General features: G+C 47.2%; 2 protein-coding genes across 3 annotated transcripts; both read right to left on the bottom strand.

The window, feature by feature from the left end:
• Positions 1-8522: 8522 nt before the first annotated feature.
• LOC120667011 (disease resistance protein PIK6-NP-like) lies at positions 8523-11728 on the bottom strand. Its single transcript, XM_039947021.1, has 3 exons — positions 11571-11728; positions 10407-11268; positions 8523-9791 (listed from the first exon to the last, which is right to left on the bottom strand). Exons 2-3 carry the CDS (start codon positions 11234-11236, stop codon positions 8696-8698), a joined length of 1926 nt encoding a protein of 641 aa, XP_039802955.1. The 5' UTR covers positions 11237-11268; positions 11571-11728; the 3' UTR covers positions 8523-8695.
• Positions 11729-12121: 393 nt separating this feature from the next.
• Positions 12122-17001, bottom strand: LOC120666987 (disease resistance protein PIK6-NP-like). 2 transcript variants are annotated; one of them, XM_039946997.1, is made up of 4 exons: positions 16702-17001; positions 15577-16583; positions 12743-14798; positions 12122-12521 (listed from the first exon to the last, which is right to left on the bottom strand). In XM_039946997.1, exons 2-3 carry the CDS (start codon positions 16401-16403, stop codon positions 12752-12754), a joined length of 2874 nt encoding a protein of 957 aa, XP_039802931.1. In that variant the 5' UTR covers positions 16404-16583; positions 16702-17001; the 3' UTR covers positions 12122-12521; positions 12743-12751. The 2 variants fall into 2 exon arrangements, with proteins under 2 accessions (XP_039802931.1, XP_039802938.1); XM_039947004.1 differs by having other exon boundaries at positions 15577-16483.
• Positions 17002-25410: the final 8409 nt, after the last annotated feature.

Genomic DNA, 25410 nt, shown 5'->3' with positions numbered 1-25410 from the left:
GGCCAAATTTCAAGTTGTTATATGAAATTTGGAGTTTTAGCTGGTCAAACTAGAGTCAAAATCATTCTGCGAGTAAACAGTAGTCTCCAGTGCTTCTACTGTGAAGCTCCCGACGCCCATACCGCCGCTGGTCGCCGGCGAGTGCGTCCACGCGTCGGCAATCGCGCTCAACCTCGGTGTCTGAGCGCTGCTCTTAGCCACGCGGATGTCTCGAACCTTCCCGTCCTTCCCTTCCATTCCCATCCTCGAGCTCGAGCGGAGCTAGGGCGAGCAAAGTCGCCGCCGTCCGCCGCGCCGGCCACTGCTCGCCACCCCGCCTCGATTCGTCGCGCCCGGAGCCGCGTAGACTCGCCGTCCACCCACTCCGACCCTCCACGTGCTCGGCCGAGCCCCTACCCCGGCCGAAGTCAAGCCCCAAACGCCGTCCGCCATTGCTGTCTTCATCAAGCTCCGCCCCGAGCTTCGCCCCTCCCGTCGACGACCCCCTTCCGGCCTTCCTTCGCGCAAAACGAATCCCCGGTGAGCTTCCCCGCAACCTGCTCTCGCTCCCCGACCCTCTTCCTACCCTAATCTGCGGCCGCCGCCGCTGAATCGCCGTCGCGCCGCCGCGGAACGCGCCGCCCGCCGCGCGCGCACGCCGCCGGCTCTCCCTGCTCCAGCCCGCGCGCCGCTCTCGCGCGCCCTAGGGCCGCCGGGACCCGCTGCACGCGGTGCCGCCCGCCTTCGCCATCGGCCGGCCCTATCCGGGTCGGAACACCACGCGCCGCCGCCGCCGTGGCCTTGCGCCGCCGCCGCCCTTGGCCCTGCGCCTCCCCCCGAGCCGCCTGCCACCCCGCACCCCCGGCCGCCCTGGGCCTCGCCTGCAGCCCCGCCGCACCGCCGCCGGTCGGCCCCGCCGGCGGGGAGCGCCGCCGCGGCTGCCTGGTCGCCGCGCCGGCCACCTGTGTGGCACAAAGCAGAGGAGTGGGGGCGGGCTGGGCCACTGGCAAGTGGGCCCGGCTGTCAGCCCCCCCTCTTTTATGTTTTCCAATTTGTGTTTTTATTCTATTTTCGGCTGAAAGTTCATGATTGTGTAATAATTCACAAAAAAATGTGAAAAATACCAAACAAATTTTGTTAGGTTTATAAAATCATGATCTTCAGAGGAAAAATACTTAAGCATGCATTTTATCACTTTTTCTCTGATGAAAATTCAATTTGTGTTTAACCTAGTTTATTTTGTACCACTTGTTCTATAACTCTAAAAATTGTGTAAAATTTGCAGTGGCTTACTCTTGGTATGTGTTGTCCACTGTAAAGTTTTCAGATGCATGGCCTATGTTCTTGGTTGTGGATCTGATAGTGTTGTTTTCCTTTCTAGGGCTAAAAGAAATGTTTTTCTATCGTTGTTATTTGTTGGCAAAATTTCTGTGGCATGCTTTACTGTCTTCACGTTACGCTGTTTATTTTTGTTGATAGATCGTGTATGCAAGTTAGGTTTTGCTTTTATTTTTGCCCTAGCTATGCTTTTTCCTATTAATGAGTTAGTTAATTGTTTCTTGCTTGAAACTTTAGCAAAGCTAGTTCTGTCTCACTCCTTGCTGCTCTAAGCAAGTTAGTAATAGTTGTTTCGGAAGGAAGCACTTCAGGCTAAATGTTGAACTTTGGTTTCGCATTGTAAGCACTTATGCATTGCTCTGTGTCCTAATGGTTGCATGTCATATTTTATTCGTGTAGACGCCGCGAACGAAGCTGTCCACGAGCTAGTTGCTGAGCCGGTCCAGGAGCCACGGGCAGGAGAGCAGCAGGAGGTCGCCGTTGAGCCCGCTCCAGAGGTTTTTGTTAACCCCGCTGACCTGCAAGGCAAGCCCCGGAGCATAACCATAATTTAAATTATTCAATGTTTATTTAAGTATTGTGCATTTATGTTCTAGGAGTTGAATGGAACCATAGTATGCATGTTTTCCCTAGGTACCGTGGGCCTATACTAGTGCAGGTGTCGATAGAAATGCTTTGCTAAATAGGATTTCGGTAGAAGTCGAGTGATTACTGTCACTCGCGAGTTTAGGATCTTGATCCCTTAGCTTTGGCTTGGAAATACGTTGATGAGTAAAAAGAATTGGAGACCGGGCGGGAATGAGTTGGATTAGATGAGAAAATGAATTTCCGCCTGTGTCGATTGAGGACCGTACCGTTGTTGGCCCTGATGACCAAGTTTGAACAGTACTAACCACATACCGGAAGTAGGAGGTAGTCGAAACCGGTGAGCTGTGTACCACTTTACAGCGGTGATTTGAATTCCGTCATGCTACGCTGGGCGTGGGAGTTGGCGGGTGTTGGATAGGATGCCGCCTCCGGGTTCTCCGGGAGTTCACCGCGAAGGGCCCATCACCTGGGTTTTAGCAGGCGTAGTTCAGATGCCGTGGTAATGATGGAAACAGTTGACGCGCGTGACCCGACGGGGTTTACATGCGTCGTGTGAGTTAGGTCCACCTTGCAAGGTTAAATCGGATCGATTCGCCGTCTCTATCGGTTAAGAGAACCTTGGTCACTGCGTCACATCGTAGTAAGAAGTGGAATAAGTATTGAAGGTAGCGATGGAATGTTGTATCTGTTGTTCTGAAGAATAATCTTCTCCACCATGTGTGCTCTAGATGTTTAGGCGAATTTAGTTAATACTCGCTGTACTAAATGGAGCTAAAATATTGAAAGTAAGGATTCACTCCTAGTAGCATTTCAGCAAAAGAACTCCAGAACCAAAAAGCCTTGCATGTCTAGGTAATGGGCTAAGTATACCTAGAGTCGGGTAAGCCTTGCTGAGTATTAGTATACTCAGGGTTGTTGTTGTACCCCTTTTAAGCAGGTTGTGTCCCCGCTGACTTCGAGGAGATCTGCGCGTCCTGGATTGGACAGCCGCTTCCTCCTGGTTGGACTGTCGAGTGGGCCCTGTCTTCCTCGTGAAGACCGGGCAGGTTGGCATCATATCGGTGGGCAGGATGTGGAGCTCACCTTTTATCATCGTCGTAGTTATCGTATTGTATTTCGAACTCAGTTTTAAACTTCCGCTGTGTTTTAAACTCTGTCGTTTGTATTTAAACCTTTTATGTAAAACCTGTGTTGTAAATTAATTTGAAGTTTTCTGTGTGCTGGTATCACCTGTGCTTGTCTTCGTACGGGTCTAAGTGCAATTGTAATCCTGGAGTACAGTAGTTTAATCGGGATTTTACCCGACAGCCTGTCAGGTTACACCGTTTTAAGTGCACAGTAACTTGATTAAGTATTAAGATGATGGTTAGTGCATTTAAGCCGGTTTAATTTGGACGGTGCTGCTACAAGGGGGAAGAGTACTGGTGTTCAAGACCTTGATCACTGCAAAAAGTGTCAAAATGAGCTTTTTTGAATTCTGTGCCATTGTCACTGCGAATCGCTCTCATGGCCTGGGGTAGCTCGTTTTTCAACCTCAAGATCAAGTCTCGAACAAACTCGAAAGCCTCATCCTTGGTTCTCATGAAAAAGACCCAAGAATAGCGAGAGAAGTCATCCACAATCACAAGAACGTACCACTTCCCACCAACCGACATCACCCGAGAAGTACCGACTGTGTCCATATGTAGCAACTCTCCAGGGTGAGTGGTTGTAGCGAAAATGGCCTCTCGTGCCATATTTCAATATAATGTTTTGGCGATTGATGACACACACCACTTGGACTAATGTGATTGTTACGATGACTATTCTCAGGCTTTTAGGTTCAAGTGATGACAAAGAGAAGAGAGGCGTAGCAAGGCCCGAAGGGCCGCCCCTGAAAGCTCTTCGGTCGAAGGGACAAGGATTGAGGCATTTTGCTATCATCAGTTAAACTGACGTAGGGCAAAATGAACTCACCGGTGCAATCACAGAGAAGGTTTGCGGGCTAGGGTTTTACACCGGATTAACCGACGCTAAAGAAATTGCATACGTCGGTGCATTGACAGATGAAGACAGAGGAAATTCTATACACCGGTTAAACCGACGATTAGATATTGGTGAACGTCGGTGCAGTTGTCCAGAGAGTTAGTTTTTCAGCAATTACATTCACCGGTTGATTACGTCGGTCGATTGAGGTAGCCGTTGAAGTATAACGGCTAGTTGGAAATTGCACTCACCGGTTAAACCGGTGATGACAAAAATGGGAGCATCGGTTTTAACCGGTGATAGCACTTTTTGTCAGCCTTTTTCCAACGACTAGTTTGGGATGTGTGGGCTATATATATGCCACCCCATGGCTCATTTGAGAGTGCTGGGGACCAAGGAAGTATACAAGAGCCAAAGATCATCTCCAACCACCATAGAGCTTCATTGTACATCATATAGGCTTAAGCACACTTGTGAGAGTGCTTAGTGCTTGTAATAGGGATTAGTTCTTGCGAGAGCTCCCTTGAGAGAAGTCTTGCTACGGCAAGCAACTTGTGATCCGTCGTGTGACCCTCCGTCTTGGTGTGGAGTGGCAACGACACTTTGTGCGGGGGAAGAGGAGGCCCCCTCCTTGGTGGAGAAGCTCCGTAGTGGATTTCGGCCGAGTGACCGAGAGAGACGGTGGCGGTGCACGAGACTTAGTGCCTTGTGGGCACTTGCCTTTGCTTGCCGGCATCGCCTTAGTGGCGTAGTGCAAGACGTGATCGGAAGAGCCTCGGTGACCCGTGGACGTAGGCGTTTGTGCCGAACCACGTTACATGACCGTGTATACTCAGGAGTTTGCATCCCTCTTGCACTTACCTCTTTACTTATCGTATTACGCTTCCGCATTTACTCTATCTTGCATGCCTTTACTTTCCTAGTTAGTTTGATTAGGATTGGCTATAGGTTGCAAGTTTTTAGGGGTATGTAGAGAGTAGCATAGATAAACCTTAGTCATAACTAGCATGTGTAGGACGTGTTAGGTTTATCTTATGCAAGTAATTTGAGCCCTAGGACAAAAAGCGATTAGCGACCCTATTCACTCCCTCCCCCTCTAGGGTCGGACACCTCGGTGATCCTTACAGTGGTCATCACCTGATTAACAGGCGAATGAGAGGTGGCAACCATCTTCCCGTGGCGACACGGGTGGCAAACAAGATCCTTCTCAAACTTCAATTTAGGCAATCCTTGGATCAGGTCAAGAGAGCTGAGTCTAGAAAGCAAATCGAAGCTCAAATGACCGAGTCTCCTATGCCATTTCCAAAGATCAGAAGGAGTCGCCACCAAATAGCAAGAAGGGCCAAAAGGAGTTCCAGAGAAATCGACCAAGAAAACTCGGTTACGAAGAATGATCCGGCAAACCAGGTCTCCTCTGGAATCCAAAACTCGAGAACAACCCTCCTTGAAGCGAACTTCAAACCCCTCATCAAGAAGTTGCGAAACAGAGAGCAAATTAAAGCCAAGATTCGAAACCAAAGCAACCTCTCTCAGGGTGAAGCGATCAGAAACTCTAACAGTGCCAACACCACGTAACTTGCCCTTACCATTATACCCAAATATGATGTATTCTTTGTGGCGCGTTGGGGTGAGGCTGGAGAACCATCTGTCATTCCCGGTCATATGGCGCGAACAACCGGAGTCCATGATCCACCTGTTCTCCAAGCCTCCAACCTCTGAATCACTCTCGGATCTAGGAGAAGAGTCGTCGTGCGTCGGTGTAGCATGTCCACTTGGAGACGCACGAGCACCATTGGCCTCGCCCGCCATGGTGCAGAAACTCTTGCGCCGACCGGCCGCCAAGCAAAGGCCGATGAAGCCAGTGGCTTCCTTGTCCTGCTTCTTCTTCTTCTTCTTGTCATCGTCGTCGGAGGTCGGTGAAGAAGAGCGGTCGGTGTCGGAGCTCTTATCGAGGTCGCTGAGCTGCGCCAAGAAAGCCTTCTCCCGCTTCTTGGCCTTGTACTGGAAGCGCTTCTTGAGCGACTCCATGTCGAAGCGCCCTCCCTTGTCCCGGTCACGACTGCGGTGCTTGTGGCACCGACGCTCCTTGTTGGAGCCTCCCTCGTCGCGGTCGCGGTGGCTATAGTAGTCGAAGTTGTTGTTCTGGCCACCGCCGGACTTCTTGGGGCAGTCGGCAACGAAGTGGTTCGGATTGCCACAGTGGTAGCACCCGGGGTTCTTTTGCCTCTGCCTGTTGTGGTAGATACGCTAGAACTTACTGATGAGGAGACACAAGTCGTCGTCGCCCAGCGTCTCCAACTGCTCATCTGTAACAGAAGGCAAAGAGGCAAGAGAAAAGCCAAGAGCAGAGTTAGCGTTAGAGCTCGATCCACCTGGGCCAGTCACAAGAGCGATGCTCTTGGAAGGAGGGGCAACATTGAGCTTAGCTCGTGTTTGGTTATCCACCTCAGTGGCCTTGAGCTTGCTGAAGAGCTCATTCACGGTCAGAATCTCATAGCCTGCAGATTCGATGATCGTGTTCACCTTGAGATCCCACACAGAGCGGTCAAGTGCGTAGAGCAACTTGAGAGCCTTCTCATGCTCTGTGTAGTCAAGGGCATCAGCAGATCTGTTCGCACTGACTTTGTTCACAATCGATTGAAACCGACTGAACATGTCGCCAATGCTCTCACCCGGCCCCTGTGTGAAGTTCTCATATTCACGCCGGTGAGTCTCGAAAAGCCTAGCATTAACCTGAGGTGTGCCCTCGTGGTAGTTCTCAAGGCACGTCCAAACTTTGTGGGCTTCCTGAAAACCCTGGACGCGTGAGAACTCCGCACGAGAAATGCCAGCGAACAAGGCATTGATAGCCTTGCGTTAGCCTCGTGCTCAGTCACTTGAAGAGGAGTGGTCCGAACGGCAAGCACCTCGTAAGCCTGGTTCTTGGTTTTATCCCAAATCTCGGCTCCCATGCTCTGCAAGAAGGCACGCATACGAACCTTCCAGTAAGCATAGTCCTCGCCAGCAAATACAGAGATCTTACCAAGACTCGCCATGGTCGCCAAGTGGTTTTCGAACCGGTTAGGGTATTGAAAACCTTAACCAAGCTCTGATACCAATTGAGGGATCGAGACTGGCGACCAGAGGGGGGGTGAATGGGAGCCGATCAAAATTTCTTTCGAAATCGATCCATCGACCTATATCCCGAAAATCACCACAAGCCCTCAAATCTAGGATATGAGAGAATAGCTATGGACTAGCTATCTCTTTGCAAAACGCCCTAGGAAACTAAGCGGAAATAACAGCGAGAAAATCACAAACAGCAGGGTCACTGGACCAGACCGGTCTGACCGTTTTCTCTGGCCGGTCAGACCGGTTGGGGCGGATTTGAAATTCCTGACCGGTCAGACCGGTTGCTCTGACCGGTCAGACCGCCTCTGCCCAGAGCAGAGTTCCAGCCCGTGAACTCGAGGTGATTTCATAGATTACTCATTCAAATCATCACCAAATGATCTCAAAATTTGCAGGGAGGTTCCTGGGATAGAGACAAACCTCTCCACAAAAAGAATCAACCCAAAACACAAAGGATCACAAGAATTTCGTGGGGGGAAAGGCAAAAGAGGGTTTTCCAAAAACTCCAAAAACCTCAATCCGAGGGACTCGTGATTCTCGGGAGTTTAGCTCTATGCTAGATGGTTGAGAAGCAATTTACGGAGTCCCTAAATCCACCAAGAGAAAGCTTTGATACCAAAAACCACCAAAATAGAGAAAATCAATCTATGAACAAAAGATGAACGGAAACACAAGAGAGCTGCTCATAAGGGTCCTCAATTTCATTCAAGTTCATCGTGATTTACAGAGGAATTCACCTATACAAGAGCTAGATCTCCACCCATTCATCCACCCACTCAAATTTTTGGACCTAGCTATAATCTAGACCACTATTGCCATGGAGACCTCGGCCTAACCCTAGAACAGAGAGAGGAGCAAGGAAAATCAGAAAAGGACTCGTGGCTTAGAGGCTCCCCTGTCCAAGGGGGCAGGTGAGATGTATTTATACATCCTCGGGGGCGACCGGTCAGACCGGTCCCTCCCAGATTTGACCTCCACCTTGACTCATACACTAAAAAGGCCGTAGGGGCAAAACCGGAAAGGGTACAAGATCTCATCCGACGGCGGAGTTTCTTTCTTCGACTCGAAGCCTTCTCCGCGATGCCGCCACGTCGATGAAGCTCTGGTCCGCGGTTTTTGAGGGTCCGCGAAACCCGGGTAGGTGGCCGGTTTTGAGAAAACCGCCAAAACTCCACGCGCGGGAAGATTCCCGCCTCCACGCCATGGCCCTGGACGCCGTCGACGCCCGTTCCTCCGCCAGTCCCGAGACCGACGCCCGTGCCTCCACGACTTGGCGTCTTCAACCGCCGTCCGCCAGCTTGGTTTTGTGGCGCAAACCAAGAAACCTGCCTTCCACCGGTGCTTGCGCCCTCGATCCAGGAGTGGACGCCACAGCTGCCGCCCGGCCCGAGCACCAGTCCCGGCTGCCCTTCACCGCCGTCCACCGCACGGTACATCGGCCACAACACCTCCACGGCAGCTCTCCGTCGACACTCGACGCCCGTGTAACTGCAACCAATGACCAAGCACACGATCAAACCGCACGGTTGACAATTCACTCATCACAGTAAGGAGTGAGTACTGCTCATTCCTCACGCCTACTAGCTCTTGTAGAGATTTCATATTCTCCAAAGCTACACCATCCGGCAGTTCCACCCCATCAGCAAGTAGCCGGACCAGTTTTCCTAGTTTACCAAAAGACAGTGGTAACATTATTGTCTCTGGCTCACTACCTCTAATGTCCAATGTCTCCAGTGACTCTAGCTTGCCATTTGCCAATACTCTCGGGGAGCTCGGTGACATTCAAATCCTGTAGCCGCAGAAACTTCAGAAGGTACAACTTGCAGAGATCCTTCAGATGATTGTTATCCAGTCGAGAACAGTCCTCTAGCTGCAGTACACGTAGAACGCGAAATCTTGACAGGGCCAACATCATTAAATCTGCATGGCCAAAGACATCAAGTGACCTCACTTTGAACAGCTCTTTTCTTTCATTTATTGGGGCATTGGTGGTACTGCTATTGTGGAGGGACAACCGCCGGGTGATCTCCCTCTGATGCAACGAAGATGCACCTGCTTGTTCACCATCTGACAACAAAGTGGTACCAAAGCCTTCTTCAGCTGACAACTTGATAATAAACTCAAGCACCATGTCATGTAATTGGCAAGCATACACCTCCGTCTCTCCAAACACATCAAAGGGACTCCAGAGGTTCACGGGCTGTATCAAGCCTCTATTAATAAGCTCATTGAAGTAACCCTCTCCTGTCTCCTGCAAGCTTGACCCTGCAGGTATAATGAAGCCCTCTGCTATCCAGCTCCATACCAAAACATCCTTTCTAATCACCTGGTCCTCGGGATATTTGCTTAGAGACAACAAGCAAGTCTTCAAATGGAAAGGCAGATCATTGTAACTGAGGCTTAATATCGTGTTCAACTTATCCATATAGGGGCTATTTTCAGATCTAGAACCAATAGAATTATTCACCTTCTCCCATTCAACTAAACACCTCGGTTTAGTAGCTAGTAAGCTTGCTATAGTAATAATGGCTAATGGTACACAACCACATTTCTTTAAGATTTTTCCAGTAACTTTGCTCAAATCAGGAGGACAATCATCGGCAGATTTAAATATCCGTTTGTAGAACAGCTCTCTCGAGTCACCATTAGAAAGAGGGTTTAGTTCATAAATACCACCGCCAACATATTCTGCGACAGACTTATTGCGAGTGGTTACGATTATCTTGCTTCCACGATTACCATCCTGCAAAGCAAGTTTGATTGTATCCCACGGCAATTCTTTCCATAAATCATCAATCACACACAAGCACCTGATAATGGTCAACAGATTCGCAGTCATGTTAGTAAACCAAGAGGTAATTGTGTGAAAGCCTATCTAAAAAGTATAGAAATAAAACAAATTTGACATGTCACATAATGAAAAAGATGTTACGAAATTAGTAGCAAGGTGAACTGCAAGATGCATGAATAATCACCTTATAGTTCAGAAAGGTGGAGGACTAATACAAAACATAAATTGGGGAAAGGCTAATTTGACCAACACTAGGTATCCTCGTCCTTCATCCCAAAATGTAAGGCTTAGTTTATTTCAATAGGAAAGGGCTTGACCTACTTTACGCCACTAATATCAATTGTATGATTCAGATCCATAATCATAAGTACATACTTTTGAATATGAATCTAGCAACACTAGTTGGATAAACTATAAGGTAATTTTGTTGGATAAACTGTCAGCAAGTGTATGCCTATTGAAAGTTTCGCAAAATAATCATTAATTTGTTTACCAAAAATGCCATAAATATCCATAGGTCAGAAAAAATACATGAAAGTGAAAAGACCCGTTGCTTCATACATCGTCGCTCAATGAAATGGGAAAAGTTATTTTATTTACGACCATGAAGAGTAGGTATAACATAGAAATGTACCTTCTATTCTTGAGGAAATCTATAATTTTGTTGATGAGAAGATTTATTTCCCATGCTTCATCTATGTGGCCATACTTATTCTCATCTAGTTGGACAAGAATGTTCTTGAAAATCTTCTTTATATCAGGATTAAAGGATACGGAGACAAAAAAGTGGCAATCAAATTTTGCCTTAAGGTCCTGAAGCAATGCATTTGCAAGAGTTGTCTTCCCGAGGCCTCCAAATCCAACAATAGAAATTATCTTTTGTTGCGGCGACGATGAGCTGTCCTCATTCATAAGCGTTCTGATTAGCTCATTCTTTTGCCCATCAATTCCAACAATCTCTGTTGCCTTCCTGTACATAGCTTCTAGGCGAGGATCAACATCAGACACCAAACTTGGTCCGGCAGCAATGTTGTCAACCTTGTACCTATCACGGCGCTCGCTGACCTTCTTGACCTGGTCCATGATGTCTTTGATAACATTGTGGATCTGATGGTTAGTCTTGGCCTCCTTGTACAAATCAGTGGCCTTACCAAAGAGCCTCTTGAGGCTGAAAGCGCCTTGGCCTTCTTGCTCGCGGCCCTTGCCACGAAGCATGAAGGTGTCAACAACATCTTCAATGTCATAGGATAGCTCCCTCGCGTCACGTGCCCAGATCTTGACCTGCTCATCAAGCTGGTGTACTGGCACCTCAGATACCTTGCGGAGGGCTGCACTTATATATGTCAGCTCTTTCTCGAGTTCCTTGATCTCTCCCTTGACACCCTTGTGCAGCTTATATTCGCCCACCACCAGCTCCGCAAGCTTGGGGAGCAGGGTGTTCATCGCCCCAGTGGCAAGGTCCATGTTACCAGATCTTCGTTTGGTGACGGCGCACTCTGCATATACATGTATATATTATGCGGTTGGATTACGCTGGCCAACGGAAAGGTGTGGTTAATAAGCCCTTTTGTTAGGAATATAATCAAGAACACAAGGAGCACTCAGTTAACCTAGTAACATCGTGAGACATCTGATGGAAGCTAGAACGCCATGCGAAATACTAAATCATGTTGCTAGAGGCAAGATAATAAGCACTAAATTTCTCATCTAGTATGCCAATTATTATTGTCGATAAGCAAAATCTCCTTTTGTCAACTGATACTAATAATAAGCAAGAAGATCAATCTTTCTTTCTCACCAAATCAATCCAACAAGCATGCAGTTGTGATATATGGAGGTGCGCGGACGCCACCGCGCGTAGCTGTGAACGCCTGCTCCGGCGCGCTGCTGCTAGCTAGCTGGTGACCTCCTCTTCTCAGCATTTGTTTAAACAATATAGTGCGAAGACGAATATAATGGGAAAAGAAGAGGTATCAATTAGTGGGTGCTGCTTTAGTGGAAGTTGTGCCTTTTGCTTAGTGGATGCTGCTTTATGAAAAAGAAAAAGAGGGGTGCTACAGTGTGGACGTGTGACCCCCTCTTCTCAATGCTCTCTGTATTCCAGGAAGACGAATAATGGGAAAAGAAAAGGTACCAATTAAAATAGTTTATGTTGACAGTTTGTTCCGGTAGTGAGATGCTTCGCTGAGCTTTCTGGACCTTAGTCGGCCTGATGCTTTGTTGGGTAGCTTTAGTCTGTAGTCCAGTCGGCCACCCACCAGGCATCTGATCCTATAGGCACAGCAGATACGTACGTTGATGCATCCACCCAACAGGCGCCATGGTCTGGGTCTCTGGGATACCAAACCGGAGCAAATTTTGTTCCCTTCCATTATTCAAGCAACCTCAAGACTCATAGCCCGGTGACATGAAGACGCGTCTTGGGCCACAACCGGTAGCTATGTGTCAAACATTAATCCCTAATAAAAAACATTAACTCAGACTCAATCCTCCTAATTGAATAACTTGATACATACAATATGTGGATGGGATATCCAAAATAGGCCACACTGATAATGGATTCATAGTTATTACAACAAAGTACATGATAAGAACAATTACTCAAAACACATGACGACGGATGGTAAAAAGCATTTGAGTTTTGCATAAACATATCAATAGACTTCATCATGGCAAATGCAACACTCGTAGCCTCTAACCCCGTGTCAATGTATGACGAGCAATAATTCCCATATAGGCTGCTTCCGTCCTACAAAGGAAACAACAAAAATTAGAATGAAACCTTGATGGTTAAACCACGGTAACTCAAAGAAAAGTTTTGCGATTGCCTTGACAACATGTGTTTTCTAAGCGTGAAATAGAAGTAACAAAACAACAGTTTCAATCACAAATGAAATACCGCATGGGGATAACAGATAGGCCACATAAAAATTGAGCTATATATCTTGATGCAGAGGAGTCAGCTATTACCTTTAATTCTCAAATATAGGAAAAATCGAGCGAAGGATGGTTGGGATGATCATTAATTGCCTTCCTAAGAGCATGATTGAGCGAAGAATGGTTGGGATGATCATCAATTGTCCTCCTAATAGCATGATTGAGCGAAGGATGGTTGGGATGATCATTAATTGTCTTCCTAATAGCATCATATGCTTCGGGGTGCTCGCCCCCCAGAAAGGTAAGGACGACATGTTGGAGAGAAGTGAGGTTTTGGAGTCCATAATCGAAGTTATTAGTCTGATAACGCTCAGCGGTCTTTGTGGCATCAAAGCTAAGGTAGAGTTTTTGGAGCTTTTGCATAGCCCCAGGTTGAATCTTAAGGAACATCAAACCACTGGAAATTCGAAGATCTGTTAGACATGGGAATGCAGATGGACTGCTGTGAATAACGAGTTTTTCTTGCTCTGGCGGTGGAAGCGGTGCCTGTATCCTGAGGAAGCGAAGAGATGGTAGCTCAGCAAGCTTGTCAAGGTGCTCAGGTTGTACACGCACACGCCACAGCATGATGGACAATTCAGTGAGTGAGGAGAGCGACTGATAATTAATCCACCTGGGGAATGCCCAAAAGTAGATATCGCACATGAAGGTTCGGAGACCAGAAGGAACCTGGGATCCGAAATCCAGGGGAAAACATATTGAACTTCTTAGCACCAATACTTGTAATAAATTGGGGCACATTTTGAGGTAGGTGCGAACAAATTCCTCCGCATTACTAATACCGATATCTGATTCCATGATGACAAGTTCGAGGACCTTTAACTCTCTCAGTTTACCAATCTCTATCATGGCGTGCAAGGTACTGCGTATGCCTATTAGCTCTTGCAGAGATTTCATATTCTCCAGACTCACACAATGGGGCAGCTCCACTATATCAGCGTGAAGCCGTACCAGTTTTCCAAGTTTACCAAAAGATAGTGGTAACTTTATCGCTATGTTTCCTCTTATGTCCAATGTTTCTAGAGACTCTAGCTTGCCAATACTCTCGGGGAGCTCAGTGACCGTCAAACACCGTAGCCGCAAAAACTTCAGAAGGTACAACTTGCAGAGATCCTTCAGCTGATTGTTATCCAGTCTAGAACAGTCCTCTACTTGCAATACGCGTAGAACACGAAATCTTGACAGGGAACACATCATTAAATCAGCATGACCAAAGACATCAAGTGACCTCACTTTGAACAGTCCTTTTCTTTCATTTATTGAGGCAATGGTGTTTCTGCGGTTGTGGATCGACAGCCGCCGGATAATCTTCCTCTGATGCAACCAAGACGCACCTGCTTGTTCATCATCTGACAACAAAGTGGTAGCAAAGCCTTCTTCAGCTGACAACTTGATAATAAGTTCAAGTACCATGTCATGTAATTGACAAGCATACACCTCACTCTCACCAAGCATGGAAAAGGGAGGTTTGTCCACGGGCTGTATCAAGCTTCTATTAATAAGCTCATTGAAGTAACCCTCCCCTGTCTCCAGCAAGCTTGACCCTGTAGGGGTAATGAAACCCTCTGCTATCCAGCTCCATATCAAAACATCCTTTCTAATCACATGGTCCTCGGGATATTTGCTCAGAGACAACAAGCAAATCTTCAAATGGAAAGGTAGATCATTGTAACTGAGCCTTAATATTGAGTTCATCTTGCCCATATGGGGGCTATTTTCAGATCCAGAACCAATAGAATTATTCACCTTCTCCCATTCCACCGAACACCTCGGTTTATTAGCCAGTAAGCTTGCTGTGGTAATAATGGCTAATGGTACGCCACCACATTTCTTTAAAATTTTCCCAGTAACTTTGCTCAAATCAGGAGGACAATCATCTGCAGATTTAAATATCCGCTTGTAGAATAACTCTCTTGAGTTATCAGTAGAAAGAGGTTTTAGTTCATAAATACCACCACCAACGTGTTCCGCGACAGCCTTATTGCGAGTGGTTATGATTATCCTGCTTCCACGATTACCATCCTGCAACGCAAGTTTGATAGTATCCCACGGCCATTCTTTCCAAAAGTCATCAATCAAGCATAAGCACCTGGTAATGGTTAATAGTGTTCACAGTCATGTTATGAAACCAAGACGTAATTGGTTGAAAGCCTATCTGAATATAGAAATAAAAAGTCTGACATGTCACATAATGAAAAAGTTATGATGAGTAGCAAAGTGAACTGCAAGATGCCTGAATAATCACCTTAAGATTCAGAAAGGTGGAAGATCAATACAAAACATGAATTGGGAAAGGCTTTGACCAACAGTAGGCTTCCTCATCCTTCATCCCAAAATGTACGGTTTCGTTTATTTCATTAGGAAAGGGCTTGACCTACATTACTCCGATCCACTAATATGATTTGTATAATTTCAGATCCATAATTATAAGTACGTATTTTTGAATAATACGGATCTTGCAACATTGGTTGTTAAAAAGTTTATGCATTTACCGGGTAACTTTAGGTCAAGGTTTGTCCTAACAAAAACAAAGCACAAGCCAAGTATCCCTCCTATCTTAGACGAAAATGCAATTATTTTTACTTTTGCAGTGTCATTAAATAAAACCTGAACATTATTTTCTAATGATGGTTATCCTACAGCCTACATGTAAGGCAATTTTGTTGGATAAATTGTTAACAAGTGTATGACTATTGAAAGTTTCACGAAATAATCGTTAGTTTACAAAAAATACCATCTAATAACCACAGGCTAGAGAAAATACATGAAGTTGAAAAAGACCCGCTGCTCCATAAATTTATTGCTCAATGAAATGGGAAAAGTATTTATTTTCGACGATGAAGAGCAGGTATAAAATGGAAACATACCTTCTATTCTTGAGGAACTCTATAATTTTGTTGATGAGAAGATTTATTTCACATGCTTCATCTATGTTGCCGTACGCCTTCTCATCAAGTTGGAGAAGAATGTTCTTGAAAATCTTCTTTATATCAGGATTAAAGGATACAGAGACAAAAAAGTGGCAATCAAATTTTGATTTAAGGTCCTGAAGCAATGCATTTGCAAGAGTTGTCTTCCCCAAGCCTCCGAATCCTACTATAGAAATTATCTTTGGTTGCTTCAACAATGAGCTGTCCTCATTCATAAGCCTCATGACTAGCTCCTTCTTTGGCCCATCAATTCCAACTATCTCTGTTGCCTTCCTGTACATAGCTTCTAGGCGTGGATCAACAGACACCAAACTTGGTCCGGCTGCAAAGTTGTCAACCTTGCACCTATCACGGCGCTCACTGACCTTCTTGACCTTGTCCATGATGTTTTTGACAACATTGTGGATCTGATGGTTATTTTTGGCCTTCTTGTACAAATTGGCGGCCTTACCAATGAGACCCTTGAGGCTGGAAGTGTCTTGGCCTTCTTGCTGGCGGCCCTTGCTGCGCAACATGAAGGTGTCAACAGCATCTTCGATGTCATAGGATAGTTCCCTCGCGTCACAGGCCCAGATCTTGACCTGCTCATCAAGCCGGTCTGCCGGCACCTCAGACACCTTTCGGAGGGCGGCAGTTATGCATTTCAGCTCTTTCTCGAGTTCCTGAATCTCTCCCTTGACACCCTTCTGCAGCTTGTACTCGCCCACCACCAACTCTGCAAGCTTGGGAAGGAGTGTGTCCATTGCCCCTGTAGCGATGTTCATCTTGGCTTATCTTTAAGTGACAGACTTGCTAGCTAGTGTATGTCTTGTAGGTTGGAGCTAGGAGATCTGGGGCTTTAGATCTGCACCAGTAGACAGATGCCCTTCATCAGTCCATGAATTCAGTGCATCTTGCAGGAATATGCAACATAAGAATTTGTGGACAAAATCTTTCTGATCCAACTGCAAGTAGCAAATAAACAAAGCATAAACATCGTCTGAATAGGCGCAACAGACTCCATTACCTATCGAGCATGTAAAAGATAGTAAAAAATCTGGGTGCTATCTCACCCAACCTCACCTAATCGAGCGAATCAAGCTTGCTCATCACTATCATCGCGAGCAGCTTCAAGTGGCCTCAAAGCTGCAGGCGAAGATCAACGCGAAGACGGCCATTTCTCACACAAGTGTGACCAGAGATAAGATGATGGATATGGGGACCTGCTTGTTTCAAGTGTAGGCCTGAAGATACAGCTGATTCTGTCACTTGTTTAAACAGCTAGCACTGCTATACGTCCTACTCCAGCATCCGACTGGCATCGTCAGGGTCACGGCGTCAAAAGAGGCACGGGCCGTACCGGTCACCATGCCCTGCGGCTGCACACGGCAATCGTACGAATGGTATTATTCTTGTTTAAACTACTGTACAACTTCAGTGGTGTAGACTGCGGGGGTTAGAAAAGCGCGCTTTGTTCTGATCCTTTGCATTGGGCGGTTCATCTTTAATGCAAGTGTTAAGCTAATCTCGAGGATGAGAAGATCTCCATGCACGATCTGAATTTGATTCTGGACAAGCATCACATGGCGCCACATGCTTGTTCCTCGTATGGCCTAAAAGATTCCGTCGACTTGCTTTACTATTGCTAGATCTAGTGCGAACAGCATGCGCTGGGCCGGGTAGTACGTAGTGGGATGATACCTTATTACTTGTGCATGGTTTAATAAAAGTGTTTATTAGATAGGAGTGCTCACGAAAAAAACCCCTTGCAAATGGACGTAAACTTTTCTGTGAATTGCGAACCCCTGTCAGCGCTGTTTCATCCCATCTGAACATGTTGAATGCAGAGTGTAGATTATATTGGTGTCCCAAGGATCTCTGTAGACCATTTTTAGTTTGATTATTATTTGTCTAACAATTTTAAAAAAGGGGTCGTTGGTGATTTTAGTGGCCACACCAATTTGCAACGTAGTGTTGACGCATGGCATATATATTCAGCTAGACGACGACGTAGAGCGTACCAACATTTTGTAGTCAAAATAGCAGTAAACAAGCTGAGATTCTCGCAAAAAAAAAAAGCTGCCGGCCGTCCTGCTTGGTTGCTTTCCATCTACGATCATGGCAGCAAGGTGGGTGCCGCCGTCTAGCATTTCTCTACCTACTGATGGACGGCGACGTGCGAGCCTGCGGCCCGGGGAGGAGGTAGGCCGTGCGGCGTGGCGGCCGCTGATGGACGGCGACGCGCGAACCGGTGGCCAGGGGAGGAGGTAATCGAGTCAGCCACGTCCACGTGCTAGGCGTGCCAGCCGGGCACACTGATGATGGACCACTGTGTCAGAATATAACAAAGGAGACACCATATTAGGTGACGCGGAATGGAACTGTGTCACCAAAACTATTTTAGTGGTGCTTAATAACTAGCCGTGTCACTTATATACCAGCTACAGCCGATGAAATTCAAAATGCGTCACCTATATCGGAGAATCGGAGACACATATGAAACAAACGCCAAAAATGGACTTGGACAATCGGTGACGCGTCTTAAAAACCAGCGTCATCCATAGTGTTCGTAAAGTGCGACACGAATTTAACTGTGCGCGTCTCCGATGAGGAACTCCACATCGGTGACATGCTGCTTGCGTGGCCGCGTCTTCAATGAGCGATCCGTAGCTCGCTGGTCCGTCTCCAATAATATTGTCCGCTCTCGGACAGTACTCAAGCGGACACTGCCAGCTCGGCGCGGCGCGACGCCGCCCTTATTCCGATCCACCGCCGCCCCTCCACGCCACACCTCCGCCGCCAGCTCATCACCCCCCTTCCGGCCAGTATCCATCGTAGCAGCGCCGATCCGCTGCAGTGTCACGAGAGTGATGTGGATCACGCAACACAGGATAATATGGGGTAGTATCTGGTAGAATTCAGAGGTCTTGGAGAAGTCTTGGAGGAGGGGAAGAAGAAGAACAGAGAACAGGTTGGGGAAGGAGTCGATGTCTGGGTTTTACATGTTCGATGGACCCTCTCTCCAGCTCTCCCTCACTTTATATTACATAGCAGAATGGGCCAAGCCCAAAATGACTTTCACAGGTTTAGCTTCTTGACGGGCTTCTTGATGCGCTTTCCTCGGTCCAGCTCTTCCTCCACAGCCGGAGTAGCTTGTGTCGTGACATCTCCCCCTCCATAAGAAATGGCTTGACCCCAAGCCAGAGTATCAGGGAAACCTTTCATGCATGAGTGATAAATCTTCCCAGGTAGCCAGTGATTTTGCTAAGCCCTTCCACTTGACCAGAACACGCATGATCACCTTGTCACCAGTGCGCACGAGACGGCGCTCCAGAAACTGTTCAGGCTGAGCAATCATATCAGTCTCAGGGTTACAAGCTGGTGGAATGTCGATGCTTACCTGAGCCTCCTGTGGAACTACCTTCTTTAACATGGAGACATGGATCACAGGGTGAATACGGCTGCTAGCAGGAAGTTGTAGCTTATATGCAACAGCACCAATCATGTCAGTGATCAAATAAGGCCCAAAGTACTTGAAGGACAGTGTCTGGTTAGTACGGTTGGCAACAGACATATGCACATATGGTTGGAGCTTGAGAAACACCCAATCACCAATTTGAAATTCCCGTTCGGATCGGCCTTTGTCAGCCTGATGTTTCATCCTCTGCTGTGCTCGTTGCAGCTGCTGTTGAATGAGTTGAGTCATCAGATTCCTTTGGGAAAGCCACTCATCAACATCAGAGGTTGGTGTGGAAGTAACTGTCCTGATGCCCAGCTGTCGTGGTTCTTGACCATACAGAACCATAAACGGAGTCTTGCCCACAGTTGAGTGGTATGATGTATTGTACCAGAATTCCGCTAAGGGTAACCACTGAGACCATTTAGAAGTACAGGAGTGTATGAAACATCTCAGATATGTCTCAAGACACTGATTCAAACGTTCCGTTTGACCATCAGTTTGTGGGTGGTAGGAGGAGCTCATGGATAATGTGGTGTCAGTGGCTTTGAAAAGCTCTTGCCAAAACGTGCTAGTGAAAATGTGATCCCGGTCAGAGATGATGACTATGGGCATACCATGCAATTTATACACATTGGTCAGGAAAAGATGGGCAATTTGTGGAGCAGTGAAAGGATGAGCTAATGGAATAAAGTGACCATATTTGGAAAACTTGTCAATGACTACTAGTATAGTGTCATATTGTTGAGACTTGGGAAGACCCTCAATAAAGTCAAGACTCACCACAGACCAAGCTTGCTCTGGGACAGGCAGAGGCTGCAATAATCCAGGCAATTTAACATGTTCCACTTTGGCTTGTTGGCGCACAGTGCATTGTTGGACAAATGCCTCAATTTGATTCTTCATATTGGGCCAAACAAACAGGGATTTGATTCTGTTGTATGTCGCTGTGATGCCAGAGTGGCCACCCAATCCACTACTCTGCAGAGCAGTAAGAATAGAGTTTTGTACCTTTGTGTTGTGACCAATCCAGAGTCAGCCCTTGTATCTGATAAGGCCATCTTGCAGAGAATAATGGTGATTCTGAGAGGGGTCAACTGCTAACTCAGTGAGTAATTTTTGAGCATGTTCATCTTGAAAGTATCCATTCATCACCTCAGTAATCCATGTAGGATGACTGACAGACAAAGCCATGGCCTCAGCAGCATGTGGATATCTAGATAATGCATCTGCTGCTCTATTAGTGGTGCCTTGCTTATACTGGATTTTGAAAGACAGGCCCAATAGCTTGATGAATGCCTTCTGTTGCATTGGAGTGTTCAAGTGCTGGTCCTCCAAATGTATGAGTGCCTTTTGATCAGTTCGAATAGTGAACTCAGCATGGTGTAGGTACTGGCGCCACTTATCAATTGCCATGAGAACAGCCAGACACTCCTTCTCATATGTAGAGAGGCCTCTATTTTTGGGACTTAGTGCTTTGCTCAGAAATGCTAGTGGGTGTCCTCCTTGCATGAGTACAGCACCAAAGCCTTGCTCAGAAGCATCGGTTTCAATGACAAATTCCTGAGAAAAATCAGGCAGTTTCAGCACAAGTGCAGAGATGAGAGCCTGCTTGAGAGCATCAAATGCTTTTTGTTGTGTGTCAGTCCATTGGTAGATCACATTCTTCTTGAGTAGTTCAGTGAGAGATTTGCTAATGACCCCATAATGCTTGATGAACTTCCTGTAGTAACCAGCTAAGCCAAGAAACCCCCTGCGCTATTTAGCATTAACAGGGACTGGCCATTCTTTGATCACCTGAATTTTCTGAGGATCAGTAGAAACACCCTGAGCTGAAATAATGTGTCCCAAATATTCTAACTGTTGTTGAGCAAAGGAACATTTGCTGGGCTTCAAAAAGAAATTGTGCTGTGATATGATCTCAAACACTTCCTGCAGGTGCTACACATGGTCTGCATAGGATTTACTGTATATCAGGATGTCATCCACAAAAATGAGCACAAACTTTCTGTTGAGGGCAGCAAACACCTGGTTCATCACATCCTGAAAGGTGGCAGGTGCATTAGTCAGCCCAAAGGGCATGACCTTGAACTCATAATGATCTTCATAGGTTTTAAATGCTGTCTTGTGGACATCTTCTTTGGCCAACATATCTGATGGTAGCTTGAGCGAAAATCCAGTTTGGTGAACCATTTGGCCGCACTCAACTCATCTAGGAGTTCATCTACCACAGGCATGTGGTATTTATTTTTCACTGTGACTGCATTCAATTTTCGATAATCCACACAAAATCTCCACGTGCCATCCTTTTTCTTGACAAGAAGCACAGGTGATGAAAATGGACTGGTGCTGTGTTGTATGATGCCTCTCTGCAACATCTCTTTGACTTGTTTCTATATTTCATCTTTCAGCTGAGGAGAGTATCTATATGGTTTCAACTGAACGGGTGGTAAGCCTGGCAGTAAGGGAATGGTGTGGGAGCATGGTCTTTCAGGTGGTAACTCTTGTGGCTCTTGGAAGATATGACCATACTGCTCTAGAAGCTGGGAGATTTCCATTGGGTGTTCTGCAGAAGATGCAGACTGGGACACCCTGCAAAGATGGATGAGTTGAGCCAACTCCTTCTGAATGATGTGCTGTAGTTGGTGAGCAGAAATCATTTTACAACTCTTGACCTTGTCACGGATACCCTTCAGAGTGACTGTCTTTCCTTGGAAGGTGAATTTCATTAGTTTCTTTCTCCAATGGATCCACATTGGGCTGAATTGCTCAAGCCAGTCCATGCCAAGAATAATGTCATAACAGTGTGTGGGCAACACTCTCATGTTAGAGGTGAAGCTCTGGCCTTGAGTATACCAATCCAGATGAGCCACCATAGATGTAGACAATAAAGTTTTACCATCAGCAATGGCCACATTAGCAGGAGTCACTTCAGTCAAAGTACATCCAAGGTTTTGCACCAACTTCTCACTGATGAAAGTCCCAGAACTCCCTGAGTCAACAAGAATTAACACTTGTTGGCCGGCCACTGTGCCCATCAACTTCATGGTCTTCTTATGGCATGTTCCCTCCTGTGCAGCCACTGATGAACTCAACAAAATCTCCTCTGAATCCGATGAACCACCAGAATCAACCTCCAGTTGGCCCTCTTGATCAAGCTGTAAAGCTTCCCACAATTCTTCCACAATATGCAGTGAGACATTGGTAGGACATTTATGATTGGGGACATATTTTTCTCTGCATTTGAAGCAAAGCCCCTGGGCTCGCAGCTGGGCTCTCAAGGAGTCAAATCTGCCCTCACTCTTCTTAGGCTCAACTTTTGTACCAGATGGACCAGCCTGATCAGGTGAAGACCCTAATAATCCTTTAGCAGTATTGGGCTGCCGAACTTCTTTCTTGTAAGAGTCCCTGGAATCAGGCTTGTAATAATTCTTCTTCTTAAGAAGTTCTTTGCAACTCAGTACTTCTTCCTGTGTGATAGCAAGGGCTAGAGCAATATCAACATTTTTTGGTTTATGCAACTTAATGACAGAACTGATATCATCATGAACTCCTTGCATAAATCTACTAACAAAGAAACTTTCATCTAGATTGCCATTACGCACTAAAACTCTATGCTTAAGCTCATCAAATTTTTGGTGATAATCCTCTACTGAACCTGATTGTTTAATGTTGAGCAATTCATCCATGAATTTCTGATACTGATCCCTACCAAACTTATCAAAAACAGCCACAACTAGTTCAGGCCAGGACTCTATTTTGTGCATAGCCTCATAAGTTTGGAACCAACGCTCAGCACCCTTAACAAAATGCATAGAAGCAAAACTAGCCCAAGCATGATATGGAATTTGATACATCTCAAAGTATTTCTCACACTTATCCTTCCACCATTTAGGATTATCACCATCAAAACTAGGGAAATCAGTCTTAGGCATCCGAAAGTAAGATCCACTACCATGACCTCCATATGAATTGTAAGGACGACCTATAGCATCTCCAAACTCATGGTAAACACGACTGGTGATATGTGGCAATGAGAACTCACCCTTGACCAGGGGCTGTTTAGGGATCAGAGCCCTATCAGACCCCTGGTAACCTTGGAATGCTGGCCCGTCCCTCTTCCTCGCGCAGCGGGACCTTGGAATGCTGGAGATGAGTGTTCTCCAACACCTCGATGCACGACGTGAGAGTGGTGACAGAGTGGGACAAGGTTTCGACTGCCGTGTCCACCGATGGGCGCCACTTGTTGATGCCGTCGATCATGTCGAGAATGATGTCGAGCTTCTGGCTGATGGTCTTCAGATCCGACTCCGCCATGGCGATCCGCGAATTCAGAGCCGCCGCTTGCTTGCCCTTCGATAGATCGACGCTGAGAACCAAGGGATCGACCGAATCTGATGCCAAATGTCACGAGAGTGATGTGGATCACGCAACACAGGATAATATGGGGTAGTATCTAGTAGAATTCAGAGGTCTTGGAGAAGTCTTGGAGGAGGGGAAGAAGAAGAACAGAGAACAGGTTGGGGAAGGAGTCGATGTCTGGGTTTTACATGTTCGATGGACCCTCTCTTCAGCTCTCCCTCACTTTATATTACATAGCAGAATGGGCCAAGCCCAAAACGACTTTCACAGGTTTAGCTTCTTGACGGGCTTCTTGATGCGCTTTCCTCGGCCCAGCTCTTCCTCCACAGCCGGAGTAGCTTGTGTCGTGACATACAGCTCCGGCCGCCGTGCACACCCCGTACCTCGTGCGCGCACCTGCACACTCACCGCCGTGCATGACCCCGGCTGTCGCCTCGCACACGTATGCGCTGTCGCCTCCCGCGTCCTGTGCCGCCGCGCTGGCGCCCCGGTCGCCACTGCCCCTGCGCCTCCACGCCCCGGTGGTCAGGCGTGTAGGGCTCGTGGCCCCACATGCCCTGCACGCACCTTGCCTGCTGCCCACCGGCGGCCTAGCCGGCCGGCGCCCCTCCATGCGCATGCGGCGCTGCCTCCAGCACCGGTCTTTGCCTGAACTGAATTTGAATCTGGACAAGAATCACATGGGCCGCATGCTTGCAGTTCCTCGGATGGCCTGAAAAGATTCCGTCGACCTGATCTAGTGTTCGTGTGAACAGCACTGGACGTAGTGGGGAGTGGGGAGGCTCATTTTAAAGCTCTACGTGGAGTCACCTATAATACTTTACAAAAATAGAGATATTCCAAAAATTCTCTTAAAAATCAAAAAAATAATGTCATCAATTCGATAACTTTAATTATAATAAATATTGGAACTGTTATATTTCCTAATAAATTGTCACACCCTGAATTTTTTGGATTTCAGGATGTGATTAAAATTAGAAATAAAACAACAATTTTCTCATAATTTTTTAAAAAATTGCCAACATTTATTTTCTTTTCAGGGAATTTTGTACAAAAATAATAATAATTGATTGTCTTCTAAATAAATTAAATAAAATTGTTCTTTTGTGTTGCATTCAACTCGAGTTTAAATCCTCTTGAATTTAAATTTGAATTGAATTGTTTGAATCTTTTGTTGAAAAAAAAGAAAACCTCTCCCTCACCCTATCTCCTTTCAGCCCAACCCACTCTCATTTTCCTTTTCCCTCTCCCTTTCTCTTTCTCTCCCCACGGGCCAAAGGCCAACGCCGCGGGCCATTTCCTCACGAGCGGCCCAGCTCTGCGGCCCGCCTCCTTCTCCAGCCCGACGCCGCTTCATCACCCGATCTGCCGCTGATAGGTGGGGCCCACCTGTCAGGGTCGTCTTCCTTCTCCCGCCCGCACCGTGCCTCTGTTTTTGGCCCCACGCCGTGCTCCGTCACTGCCCGTGGGCCTCCGTCCAAGCTGGCCGACCCGAGGTCCTCTCCAGCTCTGCCCCGCGCGCGCGCCGACCCGGACCCTCTTCCCCACGAGCTCGCAACCGAACCGGACGCTAGTCCGAGTCCGGCCGTTGTACGCGCCCCGCTGTATCCCAAGCCCGGGCCCGCACGCCGAGGTCCCTCGGGCCCTATAAATAGCATCGCCCCCCCACACCCTTGATCCGCACGCCCAGGCCGCCGCCTTTTTTCCCCCCGTGCGAAACCCTAGCCGCCGCCGCCATTGAAGTTTGTTGAGCTCGGTTCCGCCGCCAACTCGCCGCTCCGTCGCCTCCACAAACCGCCTCCGGAGCTTCACGTCATGGTGAGAACCTTCGCCGGCCTCTTTTCCCACTCTCTTGTGCCTCCTCACTACGGTAATCGCACGTCGTCATCGCCGCTCCGCCTCTCGCCGTCGCAAGCCCCTGTCCGGCCTCCCACTCGACCAAACGATCCCCTAGACACGTTCCGCGTGGCCCT

This window comes from Panicum virgatum, chromosome 2K (assembly GCF_016808335.1).
Source record: "Panicum virgatum strain AP13 chromosome 2K, P.virgatum_v5, whole genome shotgun sequence".
Classification (NCBI taxonomy): Eukaryota; Viridiplantae; Streptophyta; class Magnoliopsida; order Poales; family Poaceae; genus Panicum; species Panicum virgatum.
This window is presented reverse-complemented; position numbering and strand designations above follow the sequence as displayed.

Bases quoted from the DNA above. Each gene is read 5' to 3' on its own strand.
- LOC120667011 (XM_039947021.1), bottom strand. From the start codon at position 11,236: ATGGACCTTGCCACTGGGGCGATGAACACCCTGCTCCCCAAGCTTGCG. The intron at 9,792-10,406 runs GTACATTTCTAT...GACCATTATCAG, and splicing joins GATTTCCTCAAGAATAGAAG to GTGCTTGTGTGTGATTGATG.
- LOC120666987 (XM_039946997.1), bottom strand. From the start codon at position 16,403: ATGAACATCGCTACAGGGGCAATGGACACACTCCTTCCCAAGCTTGCA. The intron at 14,799-15,576 runs GTATGTTTCCAT...AACCATTACCAG, and splicing joins GAGTTCCTCAAGAATAGAAG to GTGCTTATGCTTGATTGATG.